The sequence below is a fragment of the Podarcis gaigeae genome (assembly GCF_964106915.1).
Source record: "Podarcis gaigeae genome assembly, chromosome: 17".
Classification (NCBI taxonomy): Eukaryota; Metazoa; Chordata; class Lepidosauria; order Squamata; family Lacertidae; genus Podarcis; species Podarcis gaigeae.
Window position 1 is genome coordinate 12,203,367 of NC_139694.1, and position 18,062 is coordinate 12,221,428.

The 18,062-nt window shown below is 43.0% G+C and overlaps 1 protein-coding gene across 6 annotated transcripts in view; it reads right to left on the reverse strand.

Moving 5' to 3' along the window:
- Nucleotides 1–751: 751 nt before the first annotated feature.
- Nucleotides 752–18,062, reverse strand: part of PSD3 (pleckstrin and Sec7 domain containing 3) — a 157,201-nt gene continuing 139,890 nt past the window's right edge. For all 6 annotated transcript variants that reach the window (XM_083718576.1, XM_083718577.1, XM_083718579.1 and 3 more), the window contains 3 exons: nucleotides 17,207–17,351; nucleotides 14,095–14,238; nucleotides 752–10,550 (listed from right to left, as the gene is read on the reverse strand). In XM_083718576.1, the coding sequence (XP_083574702.1) occupies nucleotides 10,335–10,550; nucleotides 14,095–14,238; nucleotides 17,207–17,351 (505 nt within the window). In that variant the 3' untranslated portion in view covers nucleotides 752–10,334. The remainder of the gene's footprint in view (nucleotides 10,551–14,094; nucleotides 14,239–17,206; nucleotides 17,352–18,062) is intronic.

The following is an 18,062-nucleotide window of genomic DNA, read 5'->3' on the forward strand; positions in this document are numbered from 1 at the left end:
TTTTTACACATAGGTGAAGCGAAATATTTCAAGAATGGTTGAACTAGTTGGGTCTTATTGAGTGGTCAGTCTTTCATGTGAAATGTTTACCCTGAAATTATCAGCCTAAAAAAAATCAATCAGTTGTCCTTATGCTTTTTGTTATGTAACCAGATTTGTTTTAAACAGTGATTTAAGGAAGAAATAAACAATTGTCATCAGTGTCACCAGGTTTGTCAACAAGTGTATTTATTCCATGGAGAAAAGACTGGGTGTACAGGACAAGAATGGTCTAATGCATTAGCAGAGAAGCTGGCCAAGGAAGTCTGAGCATTAAGAGGATTAGACTATGAGGATGGTTTCATAGGCCAGTGATATGGCTTTATTCAATGGGTGAAAAATGCACGAATGAACACAATATGAATTAATAGCTTTTCCAGTGGACTACCATGCTTGATAAATGCTCAAAATCTTCCTCAGGACACTAGCAGTGTTCGCTGACAGCCCACTGGGTCAAGAACCCACAAAAACTTGGGAGTGAAAGCAGATGGAGCTGAAAAACGAAATGTTACCTTAAACTGAATATCAATTTAAAAAATTGGAAAAAAATAAAAAATAAACTGAATGGGGATTTGTGCCTTATTATTATTATTACACATGACTCACAATGTGGGGATGTTCAGAGAAAGTGAAAACCAATCAGATAATTATGCTGTTCTTTGGCAACGGTACCATAGGGCAAGCTTAAATAATGACCTTCCGTTCCAGCAGATGAAATACATTTGGTTTATTTCTTTTCTAGTTTTTTTTGTTTTGTTTTTACATATACATATATCATATACATAAGTGAAATCCTTCACCAGCTTGTTCACTTCCATAAACATAAAAATCCATCCAAGAGGCTTTATGTTTTCGTTGCGCCAAAGCAAGAATATTCCAACTCATTTTTTAAAAAACGTCGTTGTCATGGTCATGAACATGTACACAAGAAAGGGGCTAGGGGAAAAACTACGATATCTCACAGCTTTGTAACATCAGGCAAATTATTGTCTGCATACCATAGAAGGGAGACTCCAGCAATGGTAAAACAGACAGAAGTGTATTTATATACAGGAAACAAAACCAAAAGCAAATGTAAACTTAATCCCCAAAATATTATTTCAATGATATAAAAACAATATCCACATAAGTGAGTCCATATACCATGTGGAAGAGGAACTCCATAAGTGCCTTCATTAAATATGAAATTGCCTTTCTAGTACCTGTAAAGAGGGAATAGAGATTTTAAAGGAAATTCTATAGTACCTGTAGAGAATATTAACAAAATGCTTTGGACCCTTTGGCTACTGGTATGAAGGAAGTAGGTTGTGCTTTGCCCCTTCTTGTTCCCATAGGGAGAAATTAACCTTCATGGGCAGAATCCTGGCGCACAGAGTAGCTTCAGGATCCTGCCTGGCATAACAAAATCTACTCCGTATCTAAGAAGAAAATGATTGGTCAATAGTACAATTGGCCAATGAACAGTAGTGGAAGGACAACAATTAGGGGAAAGGGTTGGCTGTGAACCAAGATTGATGGAGGCCAGGGAACCTACATGGTTAGGGTTATAGTCTGTTATTCCAACCTCAAGTCGTGTAACGGGATGAAGGCTAGTATAGTCTACAATTCAACCTCAGTTGTTGTTTAGATTTTAGCTTAGAGTATACACGGACAATTCCTTTAAAAAAATAAAAATAAAGGAGTAACAAAGGAATTTGCACCAGTTTGTTTGCATGCATGCAGGTTTGTGTGTATGTGTGTGCATGAGTGCACAGGAACAATTGTTTTGTCTTCCTATTATGCTTATGATCAACATTCCCCAGAGAGGTCATGTTCTATAAGCTCGTACCAGCAAGAACAAACCATTTTGGTGGCAACTGTGTATAGGACTGCTGAAGTTCAACCTCGACACCAGCATTCTCAATGGTCGCTGGAATTGTAGGAGGGAGTTCCATCAACTCAACTCAAGGCTGATGCTCTTGACTTGTGTGTGGCTCTGAAGACCTGTCGCAAGCCACCACAGCTGATGGCAGCCTTCAACACCACCACCACCAAACTCTTCCACATGCTGCCTTCTACAATAGTATCCACATGTTTTTCATTAGGACACCCTTTTGATTACCTTTGATAAAAGTCTGGCCTACTCTCCTTGTCTTGAGATAAGATCATCAAGTCACTGGAGGCTGGCAGTGGTGCGTAATGCACTATGTCCCTCAATGTGAGGGATACTCGAGAGATATGCTTTCCATCTTAACTCTGATTCTTCTGTGTGCAGGCCTCAGATGAACTAGAGGTGAGAGGGGAAGCTTAGGAGGAAGGGAAGAGCTCCATGTTCTGCCTTGACCTTAACGGCTTATCCATGCTTTCCTCTGCTCTTTCCAAGTACATTCCACATTTTAAAGCTCTCTGCCCAAGCGCCCCCCGCTTTTGCTCCTGAGGTTTCCCCACAAAAACCCACTCTTTAAAGCTTAATCGGAGTAAACGACAAGCCAAATTGATGTTTGCTTTGATTGAGTGCTAAAGAGCAGGTTTTTGCAGGAAAAGCTCCGGAGGAAAAATAAAACGCTTGGACCCTGAACTTTTAAGTGCAGACCTGTGCGTGGAAAGAGGGGGACAAAAGTTAAAGTGTGGGTAAGCTCTAAATGTTCTTCCTTGACATTGGGCAATCCAAGAAAAGAGAAATGGAGTGCTACCTTTTCAGTGTTGCTATGGTGAAAGCTTCACCGCTCAGGACATGGGCTTTCAAGACCTAGAGCAGGGTCCAGCCCAGCCTTGTGTATAATTTCAGTGGAGGAACTAAGCAAGTGTTAAGGGCGTTTTACTGAAACAGAAGCAAGGCATGAAGTCCCTGCTAATGGTATTTCTGATCCCATGAGCACATTTCAGTACTGCTATGCACAACCGATTGATTCATATTCACATTATGCAGCAATACTACTTTAAACTCCCACTAACCGTTTACAATCAGCTTTGACAGGGAAATGTCACCACCAAGAAATCAAATGAATAACCACAAAACAATGGTACAGAAAGATCTCCTTGAGTTGGCATTTTCCTGTTAGAAATAATAAATAAAACCTCATCCTCAGAGTCACTGCAAATGTCAAGTCAGCTACACCATTTCTTCAAGAGGTAACAAAGAAATAAAGTGGGTCCCGACTGGACTAACTTCTAATGTCACATGAATATGTAAGCTTTTGAATCTCACGTACCTCTGCATAAGGGAGGATGGAAAGCTCACTGCAGCTATGTATTGAGCAAAGGTGGTTTCAGTTGCTTCAGACAAACCACTATTCTAAACACAGAAAAACTTTAAACGTAAGTCGCAACAAGTGGGAAGGACATGCGGTTTAAATGCCATCTCTGCTATGAACACAGAAGTCAGAGAAGGCTTGGACTAAAGGGAACATTTCTGGAGTTACTATCCAGCAATCCTTATGTAAATTGAACAAAAGAGCTAATGCATCTGGCTGCTTCCTTCCTAAAGCCGCATCTGAAAAAGAGGCAACTGCTTGCTGTAGTTTACTTCCAGTCACAGCTGATTTTTTTTTTTTGGGGGGGGAGGGGGTAGAGATAGGAAATGATGACTAAAACAAAGCACCCAGAAACAATAATCTCATTATACAATAGGAGACCTATTGTATTCTGCCACAACAGCTACCTGTCATACAACACACAGTCACTTAAAAGGCATGGCATACGTTACTAGTACAAGGTGAAATGTAAGTTCTAAATTTGCCAGTCTATTCAAGTTCTCAAGGCAAAATTCACATGCAGTATGGCCTCCTAAGTGCTACGATATGCCTCTATAAAGAATTGTTGTTTTTTTTATTTTGAGGAGACACTAGCCAGCTGTCCAAAAATATTTTGCAGGCCTTTTCATCAAGAATATAAGACCAGCCCAGGCGTGGTCCTGATCCACTGTGCTCTTGCCATCTGCATCTTTTCATTCTGCCCAAATTCAAAACGAAATCCAGAAATTTGGGATAGAATCATTCTTAGCACTTGAACATTTCCAGAGTGTTCAAAGCACTGAACATAAATTATCACAGCAAGCCTTGCAACAACCCTATCTGGCAGCCCAGTGCTATCTTCTGCTTATTGCAGATGGGGAGCTGAGGCTTAGAGATGGAGGCTTGCTTAAAAATATTCACATAAAGACCCCAATCTCTTCCGAAACTTGCAGCCATGTCTGGCAACCTAGTAAACTCTAGCACAGGGCCTGATGAAAAGACAGTTTTGTTCTGCCGTGTACCAGTTAAAGCAGTCTTGGCAGTCAGTCTGAAAGAGGAATTTAAATCAATCACTGATTTTCAGACAAGTCTGTCTGCTGAGAAACGTGAGCGCATTACCTCTTTGCAGACAACGGTACCTAGGGCACACTGCAAATCGGAAAATTAAGTTGATTTAATCCACCATTTGGAGTGATCCTGGGAACGGATCACAAATTTGGCACAGAGAAGGTGCCAAGTTGTAGAAGCTGCAAGATATGACTGCAAGATGTTAAAAGCAAGCACATATGCCATACAAACTGTCTGCCAGAAGCTTCCTGAGCTCAGGAATGTCATATTCACAATTAAAGGAGAATATAAATGACTCCTTGAACAATGGCTAGGCTGTAAATCGTCTTTTTTAAATGAACAAAGAGCTTTCTTTCTTTCTTTCTTTCTTTCTTTCTTTCTTTCTTTCTTTCTCAAATATATTTTTTACTTAGCATCTAATTGCAATAAAACAAGAACAGATGCAAGATCTCAGCTTAGCAGAACTTAGTTTACTTATAGACTCCTCAGAGGAAAATTGAAATACTAACTTAGAGATCTCTGCGCATGTGCACATGATGGGGAGCAATCAGCATTTGGAATACTTTCCAACCATTTCAGTTTGTGTGAGAGCAACCTGACTAGGCAAAAACCCATCGGCTGAAGATGCATTTGGGCCAGCTTTGGAAGTTAGACCACAGAAACTACTAACACCCAAAGTTCTATAAGCCTATCTGCCCACACATAGTCATTTGTGTAAATGAATTTTCTAAAGCTGTCCTGAATGGTTTCCCTGGAGACAATTCTTACTTGCGGTAGGTGAGCAGACAAAGCAACACTTTACTAATCTGTTTTGGCCATCTCATCATAACCTCATCATCAGTTCTGGCTGGTGCCCATCGAAGGTGGTGGGGTGGAATGCAGGAAGCCCAAACAGTAGACAGAACCAGTGCCAATGAGAGGTAGAGCCAACTAATTCTACTTTTATTCCAACTCTCCTCCCCGCTGAGTTCTGCAAGGGCAACACTGAGACTAAGGGGGAAGAAGCTAACAGCCAGTGCCCCTCCCTGGACTGGTTTTAAGTAAGAAGGTAGGCTAGTGGGAACTGGCTGAGGAGAGACTAACATGGGTGGAGCAGCGCCCCATTGAGCCTAGTCGGCCACCCTCCATTGAGGGTCAATTCTTGTACAGAAGGTTAAGCGCTGCTTGCAATCCTATTTCCTTTTGAAAACCCAGATTGCTACTACACTGTGGACTACGTGGATTCTCAGTTTTAAAAGCAAGCAAGCAAGCAAGCAAGCAAGCAAGCAACCAAGCAACCAACCAACCAACCAACCAACCAACCAACCAACCAACCAAGTATTTATAAATATACTGTACAACCAACAGAGTATTTATAAATATACTGTACAAGCCAAGTTAACATACATATGGATGTAGAAACTACTCTGCAGTGTTGTGTTGTGGAATGTGGAGCTGTTGCACAAAGAACAGATCCAGGGGTGAAAGTTAAGGCCAAGAGGGGTGAGAAGAAGAAAGAGAAGTGATTAAAAGAATAACAAGGCATAATTTCAAGGAATAACCGGCCCTAGTTAAGGTCAAGCACATGGCTTATAATTCCAGGTAGGGATGTACTTTTGTATCAACGTTCACCTTTGTTTGAGTATGACCACTATGGAAATGCTAGATCAGAACAACTACAGCTTGCTTCTCAAGTGAATATAAAAGAAGTATCTGAATGTATATAAAAGCCACAACCCATAGTTCAGTTGCATTCTAGCGTGACCAAGAAACAGAGCCCCCAAAATGGGACTATGTAGGAGAGGCTTGATTCTTAATGGCTGGAGTCCCCATGTCAGCAGGAGTGGGGCAAAAGCTTAGCTTCCTCAAGTGCATTTTTCAGTTTTCTCCTGTGAAGCAAATATACAGGAAAAATAAATGTAGTGCTTTGAGAAAAAGCAAAGAGCTACTCTTGGGAACAATGCTGCACTGAAAGCAAAACCTCCTGGGGCCTAACAGAGATGCTGTCTGAGAGGCGCAGGGTGGGAATGGTGGGTGGGGTGGGGGTCGTCCTTGCAATTTACAAGCACTCCCTCAACACATACGCTCCGTCATCATGACGGACATTCTGCTAGTAATAAATAATTAGAATTCCCCTACAGTTCTTAAAATAAATAAATAAGAACAGATATAAAATGCAGCATTTCGATTTATTTGCTCTGCCAACATTCACTATGAGAGCATGCATGAAGCACACTCCAGCTTTCAACTGTGCAACTTAAAACTGCCATCTCGGGGGCTATTTTGGTGCCCTGTAGTACTGCAAAATGATCAGCAGAAGGTTTCTCTGCGGTTACCCAGCCTTTTTAAGCTACTACACAGGAACATGGTGTACAACGGGCTCAGTTTGCATCTTTAGCTTCTCAACAACAGGAAGTGGGGGGGGGGGAGAGGATGGCATGTCAGTAGTAGCTATGTTTTATCCATGGGCAAAAGAGCAAGGTGAATGTTTCACTGGGGAACCTTCCTTTGAGGATACGGATCTCCCCAGGTGCGCTTCCTTCCTTTCCCTGAACTACCAGTACTCAGCTCTTTTACTGTTTTCAGCTCTCCTCTCCCTGCCAATTTTCTAAAGCAAAGATGGCCATTGGCCTTTGGGCTAATCCAGGTCACTAAAACACCCACAGATTCATTCATTCAGGAAAGAAAATAATACTCAAAGTGTGGGGGGGGGGGGGAGAAAGAGAAAGAGAGAGAAAGAGAAAGATATCTCTTCTATAATTTAAAGTTCTTTCATTCTCTTTGGAAGCCATGCTCAAACTCAAAACATCCTTAGACTCATAGAACTATCAGTGAAGGGATCAGGTTTGCACAAATGGCAGTTCCAGCCCAAGGACCACTGTCAGGCAAACAAAACAAGTACTCCTGTCTGCCAGAATACAAAGCCACCCACTGCTCTAAAAGACACTGCCAACTTGCACCTGGGAAGTGGTACCAAGTACTAAGGGTTGCATTCAACTAAGCTTCGCTCTAAACAGAGCTGCTGCAATTAATGGCCCAAAATTAGTTGTGTCTATTAATTTCACTGAGTAGGCATTATAGTGAGTACAACCCTAAGCCTCCAACAATGTCTGCATCACCCACCTCTCAAATGAGACTCCCAAGACAGTGCCATCTGGCCAAGAGAAAAGCTCCCTGCCCCACAGTGCAGATCGTCAAGGGGTGGGTATATATAGGGGGAAATGCAGAAGAAGATAGTGCTTGTGTGACTTTAAACAGTTGGAGAAGAGGTAGACTCAGAAGGAGCGGCTTTTCTCAGCCTGAAACTCTTACAAAGCTGGGTGCATCTGGGCACCCTAAAGCATACTGTAACCGACACAAATATGGGCATTATACTGGATCAGCTCCTCTGTGCACACACTCTCTCTCTCTCTCTCTCTCTCTCACACACACACACACACACACACACAGTCATCTCTATCTCTCCTTCAAAAGAGTCATAACTGGGTCACCCAGTTGTTGCATGACTGCAATGTGTATCCTCCCTTCCCAAATCTTAGCTGACGCACAGCTCATTAACCTCCAAGGGAAGGGTATAAAGAGTCGCTACCCCTCCTTTGATCATCAGACTACAGTGGTTTAACTGTGCGAAGGCATATTGACCACCCCGTGACTCTGCATCTTCAGTGGAAGCAAGGTGAATACCACCCACCACCTGATAATTCCTACTCCAAGCTTTAGGATGAACACCGTGTCAGAACCTATGTCGCAGCCATTCCAAGAAAAACTGCTATTCTAGAGTTTGCAAACACCACTCAGTAACACTCAGCAAACAGCCATAGAGGCCAACAGCCAAGCAACACAGAAGGCTCCTGAATAATTCAATTTGTTCCATCTATGGAAAACGCCAGAGAGAATCACAATGCAATATCATGGCTTTGCACATGTTGGTAACTGCAATCTCTCTTTTTTCTCACCTCTACCTGCTTCCCCAGCTTTCAAAACAGTGGGTGTTTCCTCCCCCCCCCCCATCTTTTTAAAGTCATCTTCACTTTTTGCCTGCACTCCACCAGAGACGATACACATAGCAGTGAAGCCAAGGTCACCTCTTCCTTCTCAGACAATGCTAATCGGTTCTGTCACTTTATTGCTGTCTCTCTCTTCTCATTATAACTGGACAGCTTCCTGACTTTTCTGAACCACTGGTGAAAAATGAGCTACAGCAGAAGAACTTGCGAGCCACTGCCTCACAAATGCCACACTTCTGGGCTCATTCATTCTCACAGTAACTATCAACCGGTCTACATTAATGGCCGGTTTCACCCTTCATAACGTAACAGGACTGACAATTCTCAGCTACAGGTTGGGTCTCCCTAGGAAGGTGCAGCTGGCTAGGGATTCCTGTCCCACTTCTTGGATTAATCTCAACTAGTTGCCACTCTGACTGCCAATGCCAAGAACATACGCCTTTCGCCACAGAGACTGAGGGATAGAGCAACACTTCTAGTTGCGCCTAGCCTGTGTCTTGGCAAATGGCAGCTTTTGATTTAGTACAGCATGTCACTATAGTCCTTCTTCCTCATCTCTGAGGCAGATGGCTTCATGGGAAAGTCACCCTTTACCCTGTCTGTGACAGACAGGAAAACATATACACACACTGCCCCCAGATCAACAGCAGGGACGGGGAACCCGTGGACACTTTGCTGAACTGCCATCAGGCTCAGCCAGCATAGCCAATGGCCAGAGATTATGCTAGTTGCAGTCCAACGACAGCTGAACAGCCACAGGTTCCTCATCCATCACATACGGGAGCAATGTGTGTCCTTAACTTTGAGCTGCCTGTTCTGGGAGCCAACGGGAAAATCTATCATTTTTATTCGTAGCCCATGTTCTCTTTGCGATGAAAGGAAACAGAATGTGGAGGGCATTATCTATGGTGGGTGATATTTTAGCTGGAGGGATCTGCTGGCTGGCACAGGGTGGCTGGAATGGAGCCAGTTTTTCATTTGTAGGAAGAAAGAATCTAGCTGTCATTCCAAACACCGTATCTCTAGGTCTCCGTGACTTTTAGTTATAGAAGGGAACTGAGTAACATGCTGTCTCTTCAGACATTCCAGCATTCAGATAGAAATTCTCAGCTGCAGTCTTTTAGACTATAAAGCGCCTGAACATACTTCTGGAGGAGGATCGTAATGCCAATGGAAAATAAATACACATTACAGCTGTCTGTACAGCAATTGTATGACTAAGATACTGCTGAAAACTGTACAGGTAGCACAACTTGCTGATAAAACAGAGAGGTCCATGGATAAGACCTTCAGTTCAATGAAATGGAAAAATAACCCATTTTTGGTTGGAGCCATTTCAGATCACCAAAGGCCTTCCTTGGTGTCTAAATCTAGTATGCTAGCTTTGTTAACTCCATTTTTTCCCCATCGCTTTTCAGCCCCTTACAGACTGTGGGGCTCAGAGATCACAACTGGGTTTTTTCACAGTCTAGTAATTGACATGGCTCCCACCACATGCTAGTTACAGAGCTCTGCAGCACTTGGAAACTTAATTTTCTCCAAGGATGTGCAGTTTCACCTAGTCTCTTTTAATAGTGAGACTACTATTGTGCCACCTTGGGAAATGCAAGAATCTGTTCACAAAGCTAAACGACTCAGTAAGCTTCGGTTTGTCCAGTTACTTGCCCTACTGCAGGAAAGCAGCAGATGACTTGAGATATGAAAATTACAAGCCAACAAAGTAAGATAAAAAGATGAGAGAGATGAATACATCATCAAATCTCTCCCTTGCTGTACCTTTTCCTTCTCCCTCTCTCTCTTTTTAAAAGGAGTGGATCAATTGCTTTATGATAAATGAACTAGGCAAATGCAAGTCAGAAGCCAAAACATCTCCAACAACCTGTACAGAAACAACAAAAATTTACAATTGAAAATGTCACTAACACCCCATTCAGGCAGATGTGTTAATTTTTGTTTGTTTTGTTTTTGCAAAGGACAGGTTATCAAAGAGCGAGTGATCATGTTGTTCCTCCAGCCTGCCTCAGTTGCCCTAAGTAACCTTCTGCTTGATGCTCGGTGTTTCGGGTCTATAGTCTTTCCTCTCAGAGATGTTACGCTTCACCTTGGCACTAAGAGGGGACTCCTGATTTAATGAGGGGCTTGAGTGGCATTTCTTCAGTCCCGGGCCGTCATTCTCATTGGTGCTCAGCAACTCCTTGCCGGCTCCCTCTGTGAGAAGAGACACGTAGGTTTCGTACCGAGTTTTCTGAAAAAGAAAAAAGGTGAGAAAAAGAAAGACTCAATCCACAGCGTAACGTCAGTGATATATGAAGGAAGTCAAGCAAGGCGATTTCTTCCCAGGTGAGAGGACCTCCTCACCTGCACAGCAAGTGCACAGCATAACTATAGCAAATTGCCTTATGGGTAGCAAGAAAAATGAGATGCCACAGAAATTTTCCCTGAAGTGAAACTGGGGGGTGGAGGGGGTGGGTAGTGGTTCCTCCTCAGGCAAAACCTTTGAGGAAATTTGAGGAAAATCTAAAGAGTCTCACTAAGATTATCAACGTTTTGGGAGAGGGGAGGTGGAGATGTCCCACACATCCCTAAGTTACCATTGGATTTTGCCTAAAGCAGTGATTCCCATACTGCGGACGGGCCTCACTTGGGGTGTGTGGAACATCTGGAAGAGGTGGATCGGTAAACAAGTTCTAGGGAACAGATTTACAGCTGTGATCACTCCAACACTTTCTCCAGCATTCCAACCTAATTTGGGTAGATCAACAGCTACGTGTGGTTTAAGGGAGGAAGGTCTTCTTCTATGGTAGGAATTCAACATCATACTCTTATGCTTCCTCTGTCAGCACAAGTATTTCAGCTTGCCTGACTAAATGATCCCCCTCTCTCCTCCCCTCACATGTTGTTTTGTGGATTTTCCTGACACAAACCAATTTTGGGGGGCATGGGGGTATATGGGGGGAGGAGAGCAGGAGTCCAAGTGGAATAAATGTCTGCCCCCTCTATGATGGAATGTCTATCTGGTGGTGGGTGGGGAAAACATACAGAAGTTAGAATATGTCTTCTTGGGCAATATACCAGAATAATTTTTAAGAAAACAAACAGGGAGCTAGCTCGTAAGATGTGTAAAATGTCTGGGTGTGCATGTAACTATTGTTATTTAAGGTACACACCATCAAAACAACAACAACAACCCTGAATTGTTTTATCTGTAATCCTTGGATGCCGTCTACTTATATAGCAAGGCTTCAACAAGGTTTTGTTGCAAAGTTTTGAAATCCAGCTACTAGTCTTCACAATCAGTTCATAATATTAATATGGAAAATATACCAGCTCAGTCACAAACACTGTAATTTTAGGTACAGCAAGACAAACCCTCATCTCTTTGATGAAGTGGATAATGCCCTTCTCCATGAATCAGACAGGCCTCCCCTTCATTTTGGATCTGCATATTTACAGTGAACATTGACACAATTAGATCCCCAGGAGCCAATGAGAACCTGTACATTTATACGTGTCCAATTGTTGAACATTTCTGTCCTACAGAATAATTGGACTAATACTTCCAAGGGCTTTAGGGCATTAGATTATGGTAATTACTATCAACCTGGAAAGTTTCCCTGATGATGAATTAGCCAACAAGTCTCAAAAAGTGGGAAAATGAAATGAGCAAATTTGGCCAGTCAACATGGCCAATGGTCCAGGGTGATAGAAGATCTAGTCCAACAACTTCTGGAGACCCAAGGCTGGAGAAGGATGTAATTCAGCATACTTTGTTTTTAAGGTGCAACAGGACTTGGATACTTTTTACTGCTATAGGCTAGGAAGTCTGAAAACACAGGAGCCATTTATTGTTTTCTGCCCATTTCTGAGCAGTAAATATCTTTATCTGTATGTCAAAAGAGAGGTTTTCACACAGGTGGGTGGGTGCTTGACTGCTAAAGATTGCAACGAAACCTTAAGCACATAGCTGGTTCTTGCCTTTCTGTTCAGATTTTTAGGCATTCGGTATCATGATGTCAAAATGGCATTCCTAGAGAAGCCAAAGACAGACCTTTGGCTCTTCTCTGTGCATTGCATGCCAATGAGCTATGGCCTCGCTCTGAATTAATTGTTAAGGTACAGACCCTCGCTGCCCCTCAGCTGGGAGGACTGTGGCATTTCAAGCACATTCTGTTCCAGGTACAAATCTACTAAGCACACCAGGCCCAAAATACGAAGCTGCAGGAGACCCTATGTATTTCTGCAAGGAGCAAACTGCTGAATTTATTCACTGTCTAGAACAGCATGCAGCCCTCTGTTGTAGGGCAGTTCTATCTGCAGCCGCATACAATGGCTCTGTGATTAACTCAAATAACTAGTGATTAGCTGGGATTCAGAAAAAGGCTTTTAAGAGTTGCAAAATGCACACTCTGGCCTTCCAGAATAATTTTATTTAACAATGCCGTCTTCTGACCCGTCTCCAATGAATCAGTGCAAATGTTGATGAAGTTCCACCAGTTGCCCACACGGTTTTCAAAGGGGAGAAAAACCGATTGTCAAGTTATTTGCATGCCACAATGAGGGGGAAAATGCACACACTCTTAATTCAAAAAACAAAATTCAGGTAATCATTATTATTCAAATGCAAGAGGACTTCAAGGCCTTTATGAAAGGGGAGGCGAGAGAGAGAGAGAAAAAGATGGCTATGAATGGCCTTTCCAAAGAGCTTTTGAAGAGACAGATTCATGCAGAAAAAGATCGCAAGAAAAATCCACTTTAAAATTAAATGAAGAAAGACAGCCATACACTTGGTATCTATACTTCCACCAGCAGTGAGGAGACAAATAAATTAAATAGCTAAAGCATGTCACTCACAAATAAGGGAACTTGTGAGATGAATGCTGATAGTGCTCTGGGCTGATTCATTTTTCATCAGATAATGCATACGCCAGAGAGCTGTAATAAGAGGAAACGGGACTACAGATGCTGGGTCATCATACAGTAATTCTAAAGTCCTGGTGTTTTTCTGCCTGCGCTGCTGTCAGTCAAAAAGTTGTGGCATCTTTCTCGCCTCCCTGACCCCCCACCCCAATCTACAGGGCTCTTGGGAAACTTATAAAGCTCTTTCAATTAGAAAAGCACCGAAGGCAGAGCTGCTTTCCTGAAAGACAGCTCACTCATCTGTTTATCTTCTCACGCAATCAACAGCGGGAGTCAATGCTTGAGAGTGCACCCTCAGTTGACACAAGGAGATCAACAAGACCCAGAACATGCCCCAGAACGCTTTGCAACAGATGTGGATTTTTTCTTGGCTCAAAGAATGCATTCACCCTTGGCCAACCCTAAAGAAGTTGTGTGGCAGTGGTCGGTGTGACCATGCCACTCTCACTCACATGCACAACAAACAACACAGGCAACAACCCCGAATCCTCAACTGATCCTTCTAGGTCAGCTGAGTACTCTGCACCGAAAGAGTTTCTCTTCTGAATATGTACCTGCCCTTACAGTCTTTAAGCCAGCAGGCATAGGAAGGGGACTTAGCTCACAAAGCTACTTCTCCCTTCAAGTTTACTTTTCTATTTAGCATTTATGGTTCTCACTTTTGCTGGATTCCACATACATCCAGATACTTTGAACTACTAACGTTTTTATCTGGCTACTGCCCACACGACATGACATTCTGCAATTTTGCTTTGAAACAGTTATTTAAATGCCAGCCCACTATTAATTATCCTATGAAACAGGGTAATTTCCACTGTTTCTGCAGTGGCTATCTTTGTAACGGTGCTCTGCCATGGCTGACCCGGACATACCTCAAATTCCAGATAATGATCTTTCAGTTTGTAGTCCTCCACTTCCTTGCCTTTAAGTTTCTTATCTGGTGGGTAGGAACGATGCTCAGCTAGTTCAGTGGAGATTTGCTTCAGTTTACTTTCATGTGATTTCAGCTGATCATCCTGCAGGAGACAATAGTATATGTCACAGCGAACCTCTAGTATATTTAGAAAATGTAAAGGAAAGGGACAAGAATATGAACTACAGGTATCATAATATATTGCTAGGGGCTGTTTTGAACCAGGTAACACAAATACAGAGAAATGTTACCAACAAATAACTTTCTGGACGGTCAGTCAAGAGACCTGGTCAGCTAACTGTAACTATTGGATGCTCATTTATTTATACTTCACTTCTATTTTAGATGAACTGCGGCTTATCTTGACGTCCAAACTCAGACATCAGTGGCTAATGAACTGCTATGAAGTTGGCTTTTTCCAACAAACCTTAGTAAAATTTAAGCACATTCTATGGTTCAGACCGCTAAACGGCAGGTAATCAAAACTCAAAGCTGCTTATCTTTTTCTTGTGACAATGCTGGGAGAAGGGGGAATGCATGAGCCCAGTGGTTGCTGCAACTTGCCCATGTAGCACTAAACCAGGCATCCCCAAACTCAGCCCTCCAGATGTTTTGGGACTACAATTCCCATCATCCCTGACCACTGGTCTTGTTAGCTAGGGATGATGGGAGTCATAGTCCCAAAACATCTGGAGGACTGAGTTTGGGGATGCTTGCACTAAACCATAGGTTAGCATTGCATGCAAACACAACTATTATGCCTCTTGTTCAGGACCAATTAAGGTCAGAACAAATGAGGACTCCTCAAAATTCTGGTCTATAAACCTATTTAAGCGTGATTTCAAAGCTATTTCTGGTTAATGCTAATTAGAGCTTGCCCAATTCTGGCATAGCAAACAAAACTACTGTTATGGTAAACCATGGAGAAGGGGAGGCAATTCACATACAATGCGGGGGGGGGGGGGAGCCCACAGTGCACAGGGGAACTGGGAGATTAAATGTCTGAACTGGGTCACTACAGTAAAAATGGTGAAACAGGCTGGACTACATGTTTACCACAGAACCCTCTATCCTGAGCTTCTTTAAAAGAAAAAGCAAACAAAAAGGAAGCAAGATAACAACTGGAGGGGCCTTGATCTAGCATCTTCAGGCATCCCCTGAAAACCCCCCACCACCCTCCAAGGTGCTATTTTCCCCTGTTGCAGAAAATGGCATCTTTAGGGGCAAATAAGCAGGTGGGGGTTTCATGGAGAAAAATTGTGCAGGGAAATAGGCAGATCCTGCTCTCCCCACATGCCATGGTCCTGATCTGGATTAGGGCCCTAAGAAGTTGCTTGTCCTTCCTTCCTTCCTTCCTTCCTTCCTTCCTTCCTTCCTTCCTTCCTTATCTACTCCATTCTGGATCTTGTGTACAGAAACAGAGCCTGCGAAAGCAACTCTTTGCGTAGTCACATCTTGATATGAGCAGCAACTTCCAATACAGCAGCCAGGCAGAGTTGACAGTACACATTTCATCCTCTGCAGTATGTGCAGGAGCCTACTGGCAAGTTCTCTATCTCACAGATAAAAGCAGACGGTTCTCAGATTATGCCTGAATTTATCTCATTGGGAAGCATAGCACTTTTTGTCCCTGCCTTTTGGCTTAAAACAGCTCCTGTCCTTTCACTTCTCCTTCTCTTCTTTCTACCAACACGCAAGGCCCTACTTTCCTCAATGGGTAGCTGAAACAGGAAATTATGCAGCCAGACACCAGTTTCCGTACTGTGGCAAATCAAAAAATAATCAAAAGCTGTAAAATAACCGGGGATTTAATACAGGCTAAAATAATATTGCAGGCCCAGTTCATAGCAGCAAGGAAGAGAAAGAACAAGTGAGCAAGAGATCTGGCCACAAAAGTGGCTCTGTCTGTTTGTGTGCTTCTGGACAGTGGCTATTTTGGGGTAGGATTCCATCATGTACGAGCAAATTCAGATTGCACAATGATTTGTGAAACAAATCTGCTTCCCCAAAAGATTGCACTTTTTGCTGTAAGGAAAGTGACAGAAGAACTGGAAAGTGTGAGATAATACTTGCTTTGATGCCACATCATCTAACCACCCTGCAAACAACTGAGAATGTATGCTCATTATATAGCCATTGTCATGATATAAGGATGAACGCTCAATAAACAGGTTGCCTGGAAGTGCCTCTGTCTAAATATCAGTCTCGGCACTCTTGTCACAATTTAACAGAATTAAGGAAGTTCTGCAGATGATATGGTAGGGCTAGATCAAAACATGATTGATTCTCAAAGGCTGGAAAGAGGGTGGGTCCAGCAGAGCAAGCAAAGACTTTTGCTTCCAGCCAAACTCTGTTTCCAAGTAAACCCCTAAACTTTCTCCTGTACAAGTTAAGTAGCTGCCACTCACTATGAGGGCAAAACTTGCCTTTTCCCCAGTAATGGGTTATCAAGACTAACAAAGGTATTGAATGCAGAAGGCTGCAGGCAGTGCCTCTCTTGCCCTCCCCTCTATATATTCCAACCGATTGTGCGACAACATTTTACTGGTTATTACTTGAAATATTTCTACCCATCCTCAAAAGTGTCCAATGTTTCAGGCATGGTCAAGAACATGATTTCAAGTTCTGGGGCTAGTCTTCATGGAAGACTGAGCACCTCCTACTGCAAGCTCTGCTCCCCTTTGCTACAGTGTTTTGCTTCAGCTCACATGGGTCTGGACTAATCTGGAAAATGTCCTCAAACAGGGGGATTAACACCTACAAGCACCCCCCTTTCCCTAAATTCAAGCACTTGCCCTATCAATGGTTTGCCCTTTGCAAACGGGGGCGGGGGGGAGAGAGAGAGCTTTCTGTGGCTCATTAGATGCACACATGAAATACAAAAACATTTTTTCCCTTGGTATCTGAAGAAGTGTGCATGCACACAAAAGCTCATACCAAGAACTAACTTAGTTGGTCTTTAAGGTGCTACTGGAAGGGAAAAAATGTTTTTGTTTTGACTATGGCAGACCAACACGGCTACCTATCTGTAACTGGAACTTGAAATACACTTAGGGTTGTATATTAATCACCTGAGACAATTTGGTTGTGGAAGCAGGTAACAGTGGGCGGCTAAACTTCTTCTGGGATCCAATAGCAGCTGGAAATGGTGGCGCAGAAAAAACGGCTGCCACAGAATTGATCTTGTTGATCCACAACTCCATTTCTTCCGGGCTCCTGCGGAAGAGAGCAAAAGGTCAGTCAGTCTGGGAGCTTGTCTGTTTTGCTTTCTCTCCAGCATCTGCTCTGCCCTAAAAGGAACTGCCGCTCTGAATCATATGTCCTACTTCAGCATCTCAATACTGGACAGTGGGCACTGACTGCACAGCTTGGAAGATTCCACCTGCTTCTTTCTCCATCCTTTGCTACAGGTTGGTCTAAGCCCAGAAGCCCTCCTTCTCCTAATAGGTGAAATGTTTACCTTGTCTTAATACTTGGTGCTTTATCACTAAGCTTCAAATGCAGCTGAAATATTTAACCTGGAAAGGGCCAGAGCCACGGGAGAAGAGGAGCTGCAGCAGCCTAGCATCTTCAGGGATCATTACCGCATGGCAGTGCTCCCAAACCACAAAAGCTATCCAGAAGGGCACCACAATCAATTCATCTAGGATAATTAAACAGAATGGCACTCTTTCTTTAATTCTCCCAGCAGAAGTCATCCACCAGAGCAGTAGGAAGCCTATAAACAGTCCCCGGGAAACCAGAAGGATAAGGGGCTAGATAATCTGCTCATCTGGGATTGCCTACAGCTGGACACAGTTGCACATTCAATCACCTTCCCAAAGAATGGCACAATAGAGAGACGTATCTATAGGTTGCAATATTAAATGACTTCAGTGTTGGTTTTCAACTGCAGTCTACTCATCACTTCGTTCATTGCGACAAGGC